General features: G+C 38.3%; 1 protein-coding gene across 1 annotated transcript; it reads left to right on the forward strand.

Annotated features, from left to right (window-relative positions):
• Positions 1–717: 717 nt before the first annotated feature.
• LOC306665970 (glutathione S-transferase A4-like) lies at positions 718–17067 on the forward strand. Its single transcript, XM_079147673.1, has 7 exons — positions 718–822; positions 1806–1912; positions 3016–3067; positions 5843–5975; positions 8685–8826; positions 15074–15205; positions 16799–17067. The coding sequence occupies exons 2-7, from the start codon at positions 1826–1828 to the stop codon at positions 16919–16921; spliced, it is 669 nt and encodes a 222-aa protein (XP_079003799.1). The 5' UTR covers positions 718–822; positions 1806–1825; the 3' UTR covers positions 16922–17067.
• The last annotated feature ends 1068 nt before the right edge of the window (positions 17068–18135 follow it).

Below are 18135 nucleotides of genomic sequence, written 5' to 3' on the forward strand. Positions count from 1 at the left end.
TGAGATTGAAAATCTATTCTAGCAATTTTGAAGCACACAATATATTATTTATTAAGATGGTGGTTGCTCCTTCACCGTTCCATGTTGACATTGGAGGAGATCAGAGGATTCAGATATTCTCTGGTTGAGAAGAGGTTCAGGATGGGGCACCATTTCCTTTCTTTCCCCTTCTCATCTGCTCTCCACATTCACTGTATTGTAAAGTTCATTTCATGGTTTGTTAGCAAGTTACTGAATCTAAACATGGTTTCTCTAATCAGGGAATTCTAGTTAACAAAGTGTCTTTTTATTCTTAGCATCTCCAAAGATATTCGAATGGTAGATTTTTAAGAAGCACCTGAAATATTCAACGTGCTGTAGCTAAAGAGACAATTTAAAAGGACTGAATCGGGACAGCAACCCAATGTAGATAGTACCCTGAGATGAGAAAGGAATTAAAGTTCTCAAGAGTTGAGCTGTAAGTAAATCTAACACAAAAGAAACAGGATGGCCTTGGGGAAGATTAGCTTCCAAACGCCTGCAAGATTTTGTGAACCTCACAGACTTTGGTGTCCTAGGATTATGTGTTTAATATTTAGCTTTCTTATCATTAATGAAGTTACTGATATTCCAGAGTTTTACTTTCTTAAGTCATTTGTGCAGGTACCTCCCTCAAACTGAATACCAGGCAGGGCGTACTATTTGCAGTTTGGCTGCTTTCTGGGCTGGGGACCATGGGAAGAGCTCTCTTGGAAGCCATGGTAGCACAGCCTCTCCATGTATATGCTCCCCAATGCCTCCTGAGCAGCCTCTGAGCCAAGTACCACAGGCGCTGTGCCAGAAGTTGGTATCTTTTGCTATTCCTTTAAATGAACCGTGCATTGTTGTATATAGGGTAGGAGGGTCAAAGGTGAGAAAAGGAGACCCAAAAAACAATCCTCCATGTGTATCCAGAGCTTTAGTACTTTCAAAGCTCCTTATTTTATCTCATATGATCATTGCAAAAGTCCCGTGAGATAGGCACCGTCACTAACAACAGCAACTGTGACTCTTGTAACTGTGAGGTAGAAATATGTGGGCATTCCTGACTCTTTTTGAAGGCTGCAGATCAAGCCACAGGATTTTTTCCCAATGACAGGTGAGGACATGGAGGTAGACAGAGGTTAAGTGAATAAGATCTAAGGCCACTCAGCTTGTTGGTTACCAGGTAAGAACCTGAATCCAGGTCCTGTTGAGGCCTGCATCTCTGCTTGTCCCTGTGCTCCCGGAAGCCTGTGACAGCAGCCAAACAGTCCCTAGATCCCACAGAATGCTTCAATCCAAACAGCCTGCCTCTTTGCTGCTGTTAGGAAAGGTTTTCTTTTACAGTCATTCATGAAACCATTATATTAACTCCTAGTACTTCTTAACAAATATCAGAAACCATCTTTTAAATATACAGAAATACCTTGATGCCTTGATATGTATAGTTTGTTCTTTCTAAAATTTTGTCCTAGAACACTTATAGAGTATCTTATGTCTGATTTAATGACTAATTATAAAAGCTACTAATTCATCTCAGGAAGTAGAACATCATTGGCATCATCGTATCTCAAATGTTCCTCCCCTGTTGCAACCCCCTTCTCCTCAGAGAAGGTAACTACTATCCTGCTTCTGTGATCTTTATTTTCTTGCTTTTCCTCATAGTTTTGCTTCCTAGGTATGAGTCTCTAAGGAGTAATTTTGCTTTACCTGCTTTTAACATTGCTGTAAATGGAGACATAACATATGATGTGTGTGAGTTAGCTCTTTAAATGTATTTTTCTTTCTTAAATTTTGTCCTTTAGGAAACTCTGAGCCAGGAGTCATGGCAGCCAAACCCAAGCTCTGGTACTTTTGTGGCCGGGGCAGGATGGAGTCAATCCGCTGGCTGCTGGCTGCAGCTGGAGTGGAGGTTGGTTTCTGATTGGGAAGAGGAAGGAGGATAACTGGGTAGGATTGCATAGTCCCCCTTTCCCCTTCAAAATTCAGGATGGTGCCTTTAGACTGTATCTACTCTTTCCCTTTCCTTTTTTTTTTTTTTTTTTTTCTTTTTTTTAAGTGATGAGGGAGGAGTAGGGAATAAGAAAAGAATTGGGGGTCTGGGAGTGTTCTGGAAGCTTCATAGGGATGAAGGGATCTTGGTGGAGCTCAAGATTAAGGAGAGGAGACCCACATCTGACTCATCTTCTCCATTGGGACCAACTGATTTTGGGGAGTCATTTCTGTCTGACCACAGCACCTCGGTCATGTAATACTCACAGCTGGAACCTCAGGTCCAGCTAAGGTCTACCCCGTGGGACCATTCCTTTACACTGAATTCCCTCCCAACTGACTTTTCTTAAGTGTCTGGGAATTGTTTTGTGTCATGCAAGTATACATTTCCCTCTTCTAACAGCAACTCCTCTGAAACAGGCTCATTCCTCTCTTGTTATCATCTTTTCATTTTAGGAACTTCTCACCTGCACTACTCACCTGACCCCAACCCTATTCAAGATGAGATGTGGCAGACCAAAAAAAATAGGCTTTAGAAACTCTATTGATAAATTATGATAACCTCACCTGAGAATCTTTGGATCTCTTTCTGTGAATATGTGATCATCAAAGAGAAATTTAATTTAATTCATCTTAATGTGGAGGGAGAATAACAGAAGAGGAGAAGAGAGAAAAAAGAGAGAGAGGAAAGGGAAGAGGAGAAATCATTGGGGGGACTGGAAACAGGACAAAAGTTTGGAGAAAGGGAAGAACTAGGTGAAATAAAAGAGGAGTCAGGACCACAGGGGCTTGGGATACCCTTGAAGTAGGCAGAAACCCAAAAGGGCCACCAGTCCCATCTGATTTAAGCTCATTTACATCCGCAGAATGTTGCACTTTTCAGCTCTGGTAGCTGACAGCTTTGTGGTTCCTTTTGAAATTTAATTCAAAGAAAGCAGTTGGGCATTTTCTGTTATCATAATTTCCCTCTCTTACTCTCTTGGACCTTAAAGTTATAATAATGTCTCTTTGTTCTTTGTCTAGTTTGAAGAAGAATTTATTGAAACAAGAGAACATTATGAGAAGTTGAAGAAAGGTGAGCCTAGGTTTATTCAGTATTATTAGAAGAAATGGAAACTTGTTTCTGGAAACATTCATTCTGATATAGAACACAGAGCTGGAGAAAGACAGCCATGAGAAAAGACTAGCACATTTCATGCCCGCTAACATTGATTGACTGCTTCCTGTGTCCCTGGTGCACTGCTAGATGCCTTATCTACCTCAGCTCCTTAGCCTTCACAAATACTCATCAGGGAGGTTATGGTGGGAACCTCAATTAAGCATGGACTCACCAGTGCTGAATGCCCAGTAATCCCCTCCCACTGAAGAATGCTTTGAAAATTCTTAAATGCTGATCCAGTGGATCCAAGGGGAGGAGGGGAGGAGGCTTTGAGAGGAGTATTCTCTACTTCTCATGGTTCACTTAATTTTTTCTCAGTGGTTCTAATACATTAATAGAAATGGTTTTTATCGGATCATAATAGATAATCCACAACATAGAACTCAGACTGTGGAAAACATTCAATTTTTTGTCACTAAATATTGACCAAAGAAAAAGGCCTTAATTATTACAATTCCCCAGGAAGATTTCCCACGCTGGGAGAAAAGTCTAGCATTTTAATAGTATTTCTTAAGTTTCTAACAGACACAACGTTATTGTTCTTATCAAAGGAAACACAAGCGAGCGTTCCCACTGTTGCTGGTGAACGATCATGACATTTATACAAATTATTTTTAAGAAGGTCATTGAACTCGTCATTAGCAGACTGTCACTGATAAGCTGTATGACTCTGGGCAAGACTTTTAACTTCTCTACCTCTCTGTCTCTTCATTATAAAACAAAAATAATCTCTGTGGTGATTGATTACCGCGTACCAGCAGATCTTAGTGAAGTGGGGGAAGGTCTGGTTATTCTTTTCCTGATTTTTGTTCAGGAACCTTATTATCTGTTATTCCTCTTTATTTCTGCCTTATTCCACTCCAAGCAAGGACAGTTCCTGATATAAGTATAGGCTAAATACATATGTAATAAGTGACTAGCTCTATATACCCCTTCATGAACATTCCGGCAGGAAGAGCTCAGCCTCTGAAATACTCCAGTCCTTCCTGAGTCTGTGGTGATGCTATTGCACTGGGAACATCCTCCCCGGCATTCCTGTTGTTTGTGAACAGGAAGCAGAGGCACAGCAGAGAGCACCAGACAAGAGTCAGAAGGTACACTTCTGTTGGCCTCACCATCCCTGGACTGTATGAATTTGGGCAAATCACATTCACATCCCTTGGTATCTGTAGTCTTCTAAAAAATGAGGGAATTAAACCAAGCGATATCAAAGACCCTTTCCTGCTCTCTTAATCTGAGATTTTTAAATCAGTCTCAGATCATTGATTCCTATAGGCAGGCATCCTTAGTAATTAATGTTTGTATCACTCACAAGCAGTAGCACATACCCAGCTATATAGGGCTCATTCAGTATTGAACAAATATGGAAATACCTTCAGAGAATGGAGGTTTTGTATCCTCCCCATTAACAATAGTACTGATATTTCAAAAGCTTTATCTTATTCCTACTCAAAGAAACTGGGTGAGAGGGCAGGAAAGATAGTTGCAGACTCGAAAATAGTCTCAGAGAAGTCAAAGACTTGCCCAACTTATTGAAGTAGAAAGATGCTGGCTCTCAGAAGCTGTCACTGATTCTTGGGGAGGTCTTCTATTGCCTCCCATTGAATCTAGTAGGAACATCATCAGAAACTGGGAGATTCAACTGTGGCCTTTGTCTCTAGTGAAGTCTGGTTCCTATTTAGATAACATTTCTAACAATGCTGTGCAGATATTGTAGAAATTCAAAAGCTATTCATTTCTTCAAGACTCTATGAAAAAAGCACCATTTAGAATATATCCTAAATGCATTGTAGTCATGTGCTGCACAATGATGTTTTGGTCGGCAATGGACCACATATATGTTGGTGGGTCCATGAGATTATATTACCTAGTGAGATCATAGCCATCTTAGTTTGTGCACGTACGCTCTATGATGTTCAAACCATGATAAACCTGCCTCACGGTGCAGTTCTCAGACTATATTCCTATCCGGTGATAGCAGTGCTTGGCTTACGTATGTAGGCAGTTACCTGCAAAAAAAGAGAATTTAATTTTTATTTCACCGAACACTATTGGCAGTATTTGTCTTTTACATATGTCATTTTATTTTTTTCAAAATCCTTCTAGATAGACACTGTTACTATTTGAGAGACAGGAATCTCAAGGTTAGATAAGTAGTTTGTCCAAAGTCACATGGCTGAAGGAGGCTAAAGCTGACATTGAACCCAGGTGTGCCTGGGTTCTTGCTGTCATGTCCATTATGCAGCTGTGGTTGCCTAGCGTGAGACCTGATGTACTTTGAAAGAATGCAGAATCGCAGACTCCATCCCTGAGTCAGAATATCTGAGGAGTGGGGAGGGCATTTTTAACAAACCTCATCACAGATTTATTCAGCCCAAATGTTGAGAACCAGAAACACTCATACTCTAACATAGTTAATGTGGAAAGTCTTTAAAAATCAAGATTGACCAACACACGAAAATATGATCAAACGAATTTTAAGACAAAACAAATTTTAAATCTTTTCCATATCTCATTTTATCTTTTCAATAAATAGCCTGCTAGATAGTCAGTATTGCTCCTGAAGCAACCAGTAGGCATTTCCTCAATTACTGGTATCTATGATTCATCACTCTGGCTGAAAATCAACAATCACTCAGTGGACTCTCCTGTATCAAAGAATATCTTACTCTTTCTTTGCTCAAACTTCAGACGGATGCCTGCTTTTTGGCCAAGTGCCTTTGGTTGAAATTGATGGAATGATGCTGACACAGACTAGAGCTATCCTCAGCTATCTTGCTGCCAAGTACAACTTGTACGGAAAGGACCTGAAGGAGAGAGTCAGGTACCACACTGTTCACTACTGTACTTATTTATTTATTTTAGTTGTAGATGAGCACAGTACCTGTATGTCATTTATGTTGTTTTTTTTTTTTTTTTTTTTTTAATATGGTGCTGAGGGTCAAACTCAGTGCCTCACACATGCAAGACGAGTACTCTACCACTGAGCCACAACTCCAGTCCTGTACTTGATTTTTGTTTAAGCCTCTGTAGTTCTGCACAAACTGAGACCTAGTTCAAGTATACCTTTCAGCCTGGACTGAAGGAAGAAAGCAAAGGGGACAAAGGGGAGATGCTCTGCAAGACCTGGCAGGCCCTGTGCAGAATTCTAAACAATTACCCCTTGTCTGCCTTTTTTTGTGTATGTACTTCATAGTGGTCTGCATGTAGCATTCTCATATTCTCTTCTAGCAAAATATGTGCTCAGAAGATGACCTGGTAAATGATTCTACATGAAGGTGGTGATTTGGCAAATAAATATTGAGCATTGTGTCAGTGATCTATTTATCATGAACAATACTGCGTAACATATCATCTTGAAATGCAGTGATTTAGGGCTGGGGGTTTAACTTAGTGGTAGTGTTTTGCCTAGCATGCATGAGGTTCTGTGTTCAACTCCTGATGCTTCAATGTAAAGAAAAAAGGTGAAACACAGCAACTTAAAGCAACAAGCATTTATTATTGCTCATTTGTTTATGGGTCATCTTAGTGGTTGGACTGCCTCCATTCCCACCCCCATCTATATAACATAAGCATCTACTCCATTGTGCTAGCCCTGACTGACAATGATTGGATTATCACCCCAAAGGATAGTTTCATGGTGAATAAGTGGACTTAAGACAAAAGAAAGACTTGTAACTATGAAACTTTATCTGGATTTGGGGTCAAGTGACCTTTTCTTTGGTCTCTAAAATCTCATCACCATAAATGTGGACATGGGAGGATGATCAATACACATAGAAGGCAAGCTAGAACAAAGCTATGTTCACTTGTTTAGAAAAAGGAGAGCAAGTGCATAACATAGAAATGAGTAAAGTCCATAAAAAGGAAAAGCCCACCCAGCTTTCCCACATCTCTGTCTTTAAGACAGGTTTGTCACTGCAGCCTGTAATCCCAAAGGTACAAGACCCAGGGAGCAATGCCAAACAGTGTGTGAATGAAGCCTTTTGTAACCATGGAAATAAGCATTAATATGTAGTCTGCTTCTCACTGTTATGATTATATTATTTTGTTGTTTTCTTTCCCATAAGAAGTGTGTCCTTAGCTACAGACAGCATCATTGATACTATTTCTTTAGATTAGGCATAGACCATAATAGACAGACAAGTGGGTCTGGTGACAATCTAACATGGAAGAAAAATGATTCGTAATTCAGATAGGGCAGTAAAAATTCATTATTTTTTTTGTGTGTGTGTTGTTAGAAAAACAAACACAGACTACAGAAAATCATTAAACTAAATTTTTTGAACACTTACCACATAATGGGGGACACAAAGACCATCAGTAGAGCAAATTACCACAACAACCAAAAGCACCAGTTGGCCAGTAAATAATTGTGATACATCTACCTTAATTAGTTTTTTTAAATATATATTTTAAAAAAGCACTTTTCAATGAAAAGACAACTTTAAAGGGAATGAAAATCGAGCTGTTTGTGTGACTCAACTAGGTTTCTCAGTTGCCAGGTCAGTGGAAGACCTGTTAAATAACCTATCTGCTCTAAATTGATGAGAAAGTTCTGGTATTAAAAGTTTTGTACTTTTGATAATCTTATGAGTTTTTAAAATCAGAAAGGCAATATTTACATGTACATAAAAATGTGATTTAATCAATTTCCCTCTTTCATACATCCTTGTGTTCAATAAACATTTCCAGAGACCCTACTATATTACTTGACTGGATTTGGTGAAGGATATGGAAAACGAGAACCACCAGGACAGGGAAATGACAACCCCAAAAAACTGTCTGACCTGAGGAAGAGGGAGGAGGAAGGCTATCATTAATCCTCTCCCAGTAAATTCTTTCCTAGTAACAATGGGCCCTGAGGGAAAAAAAGTGAACTTTCTTCCCTTCCTGGGTTCCTCCCCAGCATCTTCACCAAAAGCAAATATTCATCCCTTCCCAACCACAAGGGGTCCTGAAGAGAGGAGGTGGATACTGAGCACTGGGCCCTGGACTTTTACCCTTTCCCATTGCCTGTGAGTCCTGGAAAGAAAAAAGCAAAGAGTGAATCTCTTGGTAACAATGTGTCCCAGAGGAAGAAGAGAAGCAGTGAACATGGAGTTCTGAGCTTTTCCCAGTGACAATGAGTTTCAAGTTTTTTCCTGATTGCGCAAACTGACATATTCTGCCTCAGTCTCCAATGATTAATTCACTCTCACTGTCACCTATAAAACTCAGACTCCTTCTGTAACTGGCAGCCTTTTTCCTACCCAGAAAATGAGTCCCCAGCCACCCCTCACCCAGTGCCTGATTGATTGGTTCCACTGCAGAATAAAGGAAAACTTGCTGGTTGGTTTGAGGTCTGCTTCCATCCTGGTTACTTGTGTTTTCATAATAGTGCCAAAATCATGTGGGTTATTTTTGTTTACATCTGGTACCTAAGATTATTTATGAGAGTGGAAGCTTGAGGGGGAGAATCAAAACTCATTTGCTCCGATGACTAATATACCATGGAGTGTTAGACCAGGAAACCGTGATTCTGTTTTATCAGGATCGACATGTACACGGATGGCATCCTGGACCTTATGTTAATGATCGCGCTTGCTGCATTCCAACCCCCCGGGGAGAAAGAGGAGAAAGATGCTGCGATTGTGAAGAAAGCTCAAGCCCGGTACTTCCCCGTCTTTGAAAAGGTAAGCTGCAGGAACCCAGAGCTTTCATTTTTCCCGTCAGAAAGAATACATAAAGAGTCAGTATCTGAAAAGACAAGACGATCGAAACTTTAATAAGGATTCCAGAACAAATAACAGGTAAAATTATAAAGCCCCAACCAAACAGAATTGGAATAAGCCAAGTGCAATTTCTCTTCCGATTTTAAAAATATGCCATCAGCCCAGAGAGTCACTGCTTGAATTCACTGTCAAGGCGTATTTTTAGACCTAATAATGGACAGTAATTGTGCTTCAATCAAAAGACAAAATCTATTAAACTTACAACTTTTCTGAAGTCACTCTGTCATGGAATACCAATGATGAATGTGCACCTGGTAAAGGTCCAAACCTCCAGGGCAGCCTGCGAGTAAGGAAAACTTGTCAGCATAGCTTCCATAAATAAAGGTTTTGCTGGACAACAGAGTTTTGCAGCATATATTCTCAGCCTTAGCCTTTGGAGAAACTGACTTATCAATGAGTAAACTATAGTGAAGAATTTTGTCAGCACCTCAGAGTTCTAGGTAAGCAAATTCTGGTAATTTAGGAACTATGTATAGCACTGTTAAATGCCTTCCATTTGAAATGAGTCATATGATTATTTGAGTTGTAGTATTCAGTGGGCCTTACCCCACTACAGATTTTGAAATCAGCATGTGTGGTGTGGCTTACTTTAACACTTCCCAAAACATTTAAAAATTGTTCATTTAAATCAGGATTGAACTCAACTCCATTACTTGCAATTAGTACATTTCTTAGGTTTCTTTTAACCTGTAAGGATCCCTTCCTTGCCTGCCTTTAGTCCTTCTTTTTTTTTTTTTTTCTCCCTATCACATTTGTTCAGTAGTTTCTCTCAGGCTGGGGATTTTAGTCATTGCAACATATGCCTTTATTCCTAAATATCTTGTAAGTTGGAAGTTAGGATTAGAAGGTTGATCAGATTCAGGTTCAATTATTTTGGCTAAATACTTAATAGGTGGTGTTATGTAAGTCATCAAAAAGCACAGACTGCCTGGTTGCTGCTCTTATGATGCTAACATGATTAATAATCAGTACCTAGATACATCGATTTATTAGCAGATGCAAAAAAATGTTGACACTTCGATCCTGTTAGTTTCTCATCATGCTTTAGCTGGAATCTTTTGTATAAAAAGAATCCTTGCCTCATAATACATTTATTTACTCTGGGATGTGGTTTATGTAGGTAAGGAGGATAAATGCTTGATTGATTTTATTCACCACTTAAAAAAATAACTACCTAGCATTTTCAAAACACAACGAAGAGTTTATTATTAGTTTGTTCTTACTTTTGTCTGGTAAATACCATTATGATACTATTTATCATCATAGATTTAAACATACTGTATTTTAATTTTTTTTCTAATCTCTTATTTTTAATGAGGCTCCGGTATCCTGTATTTTGGCCAGAGGTAGATCCTTCAAGTTTGCTGCTGATCTTTTTGACAGAGCCCAAGGAACTTCTTTGCTCTCTGGTATAAAAGGATGCTCTGGGCTTATCTTAGATATGTCCTTCTCTATGCTTGAAATCAGCTATTTTTCCAAGGAGCTCTGGTTACTCTTGCATTTTCTAACCTTTTTGTGCCATAGTATTCATAGAGAATGATGATATTTTAATGGCTTTGGGGCAAACAGACAAAGCAGCTGACAGCTAGAGGAAACTGCTTTTGGGGCTCATTCACTCCAAGCCCTGCTTGATGACATCACCTGATGGAGTTCCAACTTCTCAGCTCTTAACCTACAACATTGAAGCATAGGTAACACTGTTGATGTATCTGGCCTGCCCAAACCTCTTTAATCAGATGTTGAATTATTCAGAACACTCACAAACTATTTTATTTGACTTGGAGTTGCACGGCAGTTTTTAAAAATGTTCTATAGTGTCTAGTTTGTTCCCAAGAAATCTTTAGTAAAATGGAATTTATGGTTCATTCATCTCTTAGTTGTTCTTTCTGAAATAAGTGGACACTAAATACTTCTTGAGTCTAGTCTTTGAACAGGACTGTTCACTTCTGCTCTGCAAAGAGGATGTACCAAATAATTTTTATTGTGTTTTGAATTGAAAGGCAAGGCTAGTAATTTCCTTGCATTGAGTTAAAGAACTAGAAATTATTTTTAAAAGATGTTTACAACCCTGAAATTTTGGGACTTGGGTGTGTGTTATTTTTAATTACCAAGCCACCTTTATTGATCAAGAGTACATATTCTAGAGACTGCTGGTCATGAAAGTTATTCTTTCTGGGGCTTTGGAGCGACCTTTCTTCCTGTGAAGATAATGGTGCTGAGCGGAAAACAAACCCTGCCTATCTGATTCACCAGGATAACCAAAATACCTTTGGCCAAATCTAAAAAATATTGTCTATAAGTTGGGCATGGCAGTGCAAGGCTGTAATCCCAGCTACTTGGGAGACTGAGGCAAGACGATTGCAAGCTTGAGAGTCCAGCCTGGACAACTTAGTTAGACCCTTCTTAAAATTAAAAAAAAAAAAAAAAAATAGGGATGGGGAGGTAGCTCAGTGGTCGAGCACTTACCCACCATGCACAAGGCACTGGGTTTAATCCCAGCACTGTAATAATAGTAGTAGTAATAATAATAATAATAATAATAATGCTTTCTACTTCAATTTAATGTAGACTACTATATTTTAGAATATGCGAGTCCCAGCTTTTACATTCAGAGACTAAATTTTGTTTCTGAAAACATAGAGAATTTAAAAAATAATTTTCTAAGGAGATGCTAATTACAAAGAGCAATTTCTACATTCTCTCTGCATTTCCATGTTTGTCATATTTGGAAATGAAGACTGTAGAAAGAAATAAATCACTACTACTTCTCATCACCAAAATATCAGTATTATTTTTATGTATCTCCTTCCAGGTTTTCACCATAAACAAGTTTTGATTTTTTTAATAGATTTCTGGTTAATTGTACTGAAGAAAATTTCATCTGTAGTCTTTTATTTAGAGGACTTTCTTTTTTGACATTTTCATTGGTTCTTTTTAGTTGACACATGACCATACAGTCCATTTTGACAGAATAATAAAAGCATGGGATTTGTCATGTTCCAGTTCAGACCCCAGTACCTCTCCTTCCCCTTTCCTTCCTCATCTCCTTGCTTCCTTCTCTCTATTGATCTTTTTGCCATCTACCCAGTTATTTTTTAAACTAATTTCTTGTGGATATACTTGATGGTGAGATTCACTGTGGTGTCCTCATGTATGTACATAGAGAAGTCATGTCAGATCCATTCCATCGACTTTTCCCTTCCCCAGCTTCCCTTCCTTCCTTGAATCTCCATTGTCTGTTCCACTGAACTTGTGTTCTTTCTTCCCCTTTATTTAGAAGACTTTCAAAAGCAGAACTTCTAGGTATGTACTAGGCACTAATGAATGTTAGTCCTTACTTGCATTTTCTTGCTTAAGAGCTTTTTTCTCCTTAAAAACAAATCTATAGAGATGAAGCCTCCTTTGGACTACATTCAATATTGTATTCCTTCCTCTCTCCCTCAGAGGTAACCACTGTCAAGAATGTCATGCAAATTCTTTCTGTCCACTTAAAAAATTAGAGACCTGGCTTTGAATTATTGAAAAAATTTTTATGAATATGGATTTCAAAATATTTTTATGTATACAGAACAAGAGTATAAGTTTGTTCTACAAGTTGCTTTTTTTTTTCAATCAATACTGAGTTTTGAGTCATTTAGACAAATGTCATTACTAGTAAATTTGTGTTAACTTCTTTCATTATATTTTGTTTTCTCCTTGGGAGAACTAAACTTTTCTTCGGCTTCCCCCTTTCTTTCCTAAATCTGGTTAGGTCAATCAGGACTTATTTAGATGGATGTTTCTTCCATGAACTATCATTCACTGACCTCTCTTCATGAAAGAAAGCTTCAGCTTCCCTCCAAATATCTCTTCTTCCCCTTTTTATGGTTTTATTAAATAATATTTTAGATTCAACTCGTTTTTAAACTCCTCCTAATCTGTTCTTTAAAAAATAATCATGTAGACTCACCAATATAAGAAACTGATTTTCTCTATCACTGTTGCTCCTTGATTCTTCTACCTTCCTTCTAAGTGCATTTTCCTTCCTTTTAAAAACCTTTTAAATTAATGAACTTATTTTTTTATTTTGTACTGGAGATTGAGGGCACTTTACCACTAAGTACATTTCCAGTCCTTTTTATTTTTTATTTTAAGAAGGTGTCCTATTAACTTGCTAAGGGCCTCCCTAAATTGCCCAGGTTGGCCTCTAACTTTCAATCCTCCTGCTTCAGCCTCCAGAGTGGCTGTGATTACAGGTGTGCACCTCCTTGCCAGCTACATATTCCTTCTACATGAAGAATATTTTTTGGGGGGGCAGGGAGGCAGGGAGGAGTTCTTTCAGGCAGGGTCTGAGACTGGTTGGCTCTTTCATTCAGTCTTTCAGTCAGAAAATATCTTGATTTTACCTTCACTTATCTACGGCTATAGAATTCTAGATTAATAATTATTTTCCCTCAACATTATGAAAATATAATTAAAGTGACCTTGATTGTTGCAATTTTGCTGTTGGTGAGGTTATTATTTCTTTGATGGTACTATATTCTTTTTCTCATTTTAGATTTTTCTTTTATTTAATATGCTTTAAAATTTTTTAATTTGTTCTTTTTAGTTATACAGGACCGTAGAATGTATTTGGACATATCATACATACATGGAGTATAACTTTTTAATATACTTTTAATACTATGTTTACCTCTAGATTTGCTTTTGTTTCATTTTTCTTTTTCTACTTGTTCTAATTAGTTATACATGACAGTAGAGTGCATTCCGACACATCATACATAATGGGGTATAACTTCTCATTCAGGTGGTACATGATGTAGAATCACGCAGGTCATGCAATCATGTGTGCACATAGGGTCATAATGTCTGACTCTTTTTACTATCCTTCCTACCCCTATACCCCCTCCCCTCCCTTCACTCCCCTCTGCCTAATCCAAAGTATAGATTTGCTTTTATTTATCAATTTGATGTTTCATTTCAGACTGAAGAGTCTTCCCCTCATAACCTTTTCATTCTGGAAAATTCTATGCCAGATTGAAGTCCTCCTATTCTCTCTATTCTTTCTGCACTCCTATTAGATACTTGTTGAAGCTTCTTTTTATGTTCTAGGTCTCTTAACTTTTTTTCCATATTTCAGTCTCTTATTTCTGTGCATGTCCTCAAATAGAGACGCCAAATTGCTGATACTTTTTAAAAAAATTTTCTCTAGTGAGTTTTTTAATCAATGTTTGTCTTTGAGTTCAAAAATTTGCTGTGTATTTTTTCAAATCCATATCTTTTTTTTTCCACATGCCATTCTTTTCATTATCTCTGAACATTTTAAGCATTTTTAAGCCCTTATTCACTCTAATATTTGGCTTTGTGGCTCAAAGTTCTCCTTTTTCATGAGTGTATTGTCTCTGTCTTTTGGATGAGTTGGATTTCTTTATGTGCTGTATAATTTTTAGCTGAGCTTGTCTTCAGCAAGACTTACATTTTAAAAAAGAGCTACATTCCATATATTTGGTATATTCAATATATTCCAACAAGAATTTTTTGTGTGTCTTTGCTCTGGTTGGTAAACTCTAGAACTCACTGATTTTAACTTTTTTTTTTTTTCCATCCACATTGAAATTTATTTTTTATTCTTGTATGTATCACAGGATGCACATGATGCCTGAATTTATCTTTGTTTCTTATTTGTGGAGTAACACATATTTCAGGCATCTACCATTCAAAGATTCCCCATGAAGATTATATATATTCATTTTTCTAGTAAAAAAATAGATTTTTTTTTTCTCTGTGTGTGGCTGAGGTTTGGGCTTCTGCTATCCCACTGGGGACTCATTTCTAACTGTGGTATAGCAGTCAGGGGCAAGCTATGTAGTTTTTGTGACTCCCTCTACTGGTGCGTACAGTTTTACATAACCATCCAAGCTTGTAACAAGAGCCCAGTGCCAGCACTTTACCACCTAAGGGACCTTGACAATCACTGACCAATTTCCAAAAAGATCATGCCAATTTTCGACTTATAAAAGAGAGTTGGTTACATCCTATTCTTGCCAGCACTGGAGATTATCAGAAAATCTGATCAGTGTGAAGATTTTATGCTTTTGAAGATGTTTAGCCAGGCAAAATAGCCTTTTAATTCCATTTGGTAGGCTTTTTGCCCCCTTTCTTTCTGTAGATTCTGAAAGACCATGGAGAAGATTTTCTCGTTGGTAACAAATTCAGCTGGGCAGATGTGCAGCTGCTAGAAGCTATTTTAATGGTGGAAGAACTGGATGCTCCTGTCCTGTCTGACTTCCCACTGCTAAAGGTACTACATTAACATCCACACGAAGCCCAGGAAAACATGAACAGAAAGAATGACGACAAAGTGTGTCCCCAGGTCAATCTCAAGAGAAACTCAATACTGTTTCAAAAATAATTATGTTATTCAGTCTGGTCACTCTTACTTACTCTATAGGATCTGTTAGGAAATAAAACCTTATGAAGGGAAAAAAATAGATGTTTTGGTTTCTAACATGAAAAATCAGTACTTTCTTCTTCTTTTTTTCTTTTAGTGCTTTGAGCATTTTTGTTTCCTGATGAAACAAAGCTAACAAGCCTGCCTTTATAGCTCCCCTGTCCAGCTCCTATCAGACAGTTGCCCACTTTTAGTCTCCCCAAGACTGGGCCCCCCACAGTCCCTCCATTGCTCAGAACGAAGTGCACAGGTGGCACTGCTGTCCCGGTTACATTGCCTGATGCTCAGACAGATTTCTGCCACTGCAGCCCTGACTCAGACTCTGTGTGATTCCTTAGAAGCATCTTGTCTCATAGGTGACTGTGGGTTTTATAATTTAAGAATAGAATTTTTTTTCTCATTATAAAAGAAATGCAAGTCCATGTAGCTATGTTAGACATTTGCCTGAACCAAAAGAAGACAAGGCAGCGGGGAAGATTTATAATCCCTCCAGCCAAATGTTACTGGCATGAGACTCCTGACCTGTCGTCTTTATTTTTCTTAAAATAGGATTATGCCAAATATTATATTGTGGCTTGCTTTTAAAAATATTTTCAATTACCATGATTATATTTATATGTCAATGAATCTTCTTCTGCAATATGTTTATTTTCACTGGGCAATAGAATCATATTTTTTTTATAGAATGGAAGCTATATAAAAAGGACATAAGTTGAGAAGTCTCATTTCCACCACTGGCCTCCCACTTTCCTGTCTCCGTAACCACTTTTACTGGGTTCTGCATATCTTTTCAGTGCTCCTATTTATGCAGATAGCAGCAGATATGAAAATATATTCTTGTTTCACCCTTCACTTTCGTATATACCACATAAAGTACTATATATTCTGCTCCATTTTTTTTTGTAACTAAAACAATGCATTCTAGATATTTTCCCGATCAACAAAAGGAACTTCTGTTCCTCTTTCTTCTTACAGAATATCACTTTAAATTGGTAGCTTCTTATATTCCTTGTAGAAATACAATTTATATACATATCACAATTTGTTTATGTAACCAATATCCCTTCCTGGAAAGAGAGATTCTTTTCAAATTTCCACTGTGTTAGAATTCTGATAACTATTTTCCTTGCTCACACCCCTACTTAGTCCCTTATAATAAATCCCTAGAACAAGAATTGATAGTTCAAAAGTAAGTCCAAGTTAGAGTTTTTGATATGTACTGCCTGAGTGTGACAATGTCTTTTAAATAAGACAACTCATGCTCTGTACACTGGCAATGGCATTGCTCTTCCAGGGACATCCAGAAATGCTTGAGGGATTGACTCAGTCTGGACCAGCCTCTGCATACTAAAGTCTAAGCACCATCCTCTTGTGACAAAGTTCTGATTTTTCTTAAAGGTCATGAGATCTTTTGAGGCCCTGATTTTACTATTTCTCATTCAGGCATTTAAAACAAGAATCAGCAATATTCCTACAATTAAGAAGTTCCTACAGCCTGGGAGTCAGAGGAAGCCACCCCCAGACAGCCGCTATGTTGAAGTCGTCAGGACCGTTCTGCAGTTCTAATGGCAGGAGGTCTCGAGTGGCTTCAGGTCCACTGGTAGCATCGGTGCACACCAGCTATGGGCATACCTGAAACAAACTCTAGATTCTAGGAGTGAAACATCTGAAAAGAACCAACCATGCTGCCATCAACAACAAATGCTGATTAAATGCAGTGTAAAACCATTCTGGTATGTGAGGTTTTTCTTAAGTTCGTCAATTATGAATGGAAGTCTATAATTTTTATGAAGTCAATGTTCTGCATAAATAAATAGGAGGCAGATATATTCAGGGCAGTGAACTACATGCAGCACCATTCTTGCTGTGTGCATCAAAATCATGACCACTAGGGGGAAAGGGACCACAGATTCGGGTGAACAGCATCTTTCTCCAACACACTGATTTTTTAGTACTTTAAATAGGAAAAAAAGTGGCAAAGGGTGATGTGTGAGTAGCTGTTGCTACTTACTAAGTCCTATGGGAATCATGGGGGAATGGGAATGTCCAGGGAACCCCATTTTGAAACTTTGGCCTAGCTAGATGACCTTTTCCACCAAAGATTGGGTTTTGCTTTGATGAAACAATCCCAGGTGCACTGAGATTAAGCTCCTGCTTCCAGTCTGGTTTTCTGTATTAGTCAACTTTGTGTCACTATAATGAAGTACCTGAGACAATTAACTTATAAAGAGAAAAATGTTAATTTTGGCTCACAGTTCTGGACGTTCTAGTCCAAGACCAAGTGGCCTCATCGCTTTGGGCCTTTGATGAGGGCGGTGCATCATGGTGGGAATATGTGGCAGAACAAAGAGAGGAAGGGGCGGGATGCTCTGGAAGCACATCCTCAATGACCTGAGGGCTTCTCACCAGGTCCCACCTCCTAAGGGTCCACAACAGCACCTTGGGGATGAAGCCTTTAACATAGGAACCTTTGAAGAATTCTCATCCAATCCACAGTAGCAGGTGAATCTCAAACTGGGAATTGCTATTTAGCTAATGGCCCAACCTCATGCTCCAATCAGAGAAAGTCATTGCTGATCAGCTGCTGCATAATGAAAAAGATACTGAGCAAGACAGAGTGAGACAAGGCTTCCCAGAAGACTCCCTCTCTGTGAATCAACTTTCCTCTGACCTCCCCCAAAGTCAAGTGTCTAACCTTACAGAAATTAAGTAGGAAAAGAAGAAGAAATGATTCAAAATGGTACACATTTTTCTTGGCAATTTCTTGAATTTTCTTTTAT

Source organism: Sciurus vulgaris (assembly GCF_902686455.1).
Source record: "Sciurus vulgaris genome assembly, chromosome: 7".
Classification (NCBI taxonomy): Eukaryota; Metazoa; Chordata; class Mammalia; order Rodentia; family Sciuridae; genus Sciurus; species Sciurus vulgaris.

What these genes read in the sequence shown, in the direction of transcription:
- LOC306665970 (XM_079147673.1), top strand. Translation starts at nt 1,826, where the DNA reads ATGGCAGCCAAACCCAAGCTCTGGTACTTTTGTGGCCGGGGCAGGATG. An exon ending in TGGCTGCAGCTGGAGTGGAG is followed by an intron (nt 1,913 to 3,015) that starts GTTGGTTTCTGA and finishes TTCTTTGTCTAG; the next exon opens with TTTGAAGAAGAATTTATTGA. An exon ending in CTGACTTCCCACTGCTAAAG is followed by an intron (nt 15,206 to 16,798) that starts GTACTACATTAA and finishes TTTCTCATTCAG; the next exon opens with GCATTTAAAACAAGAATCAG.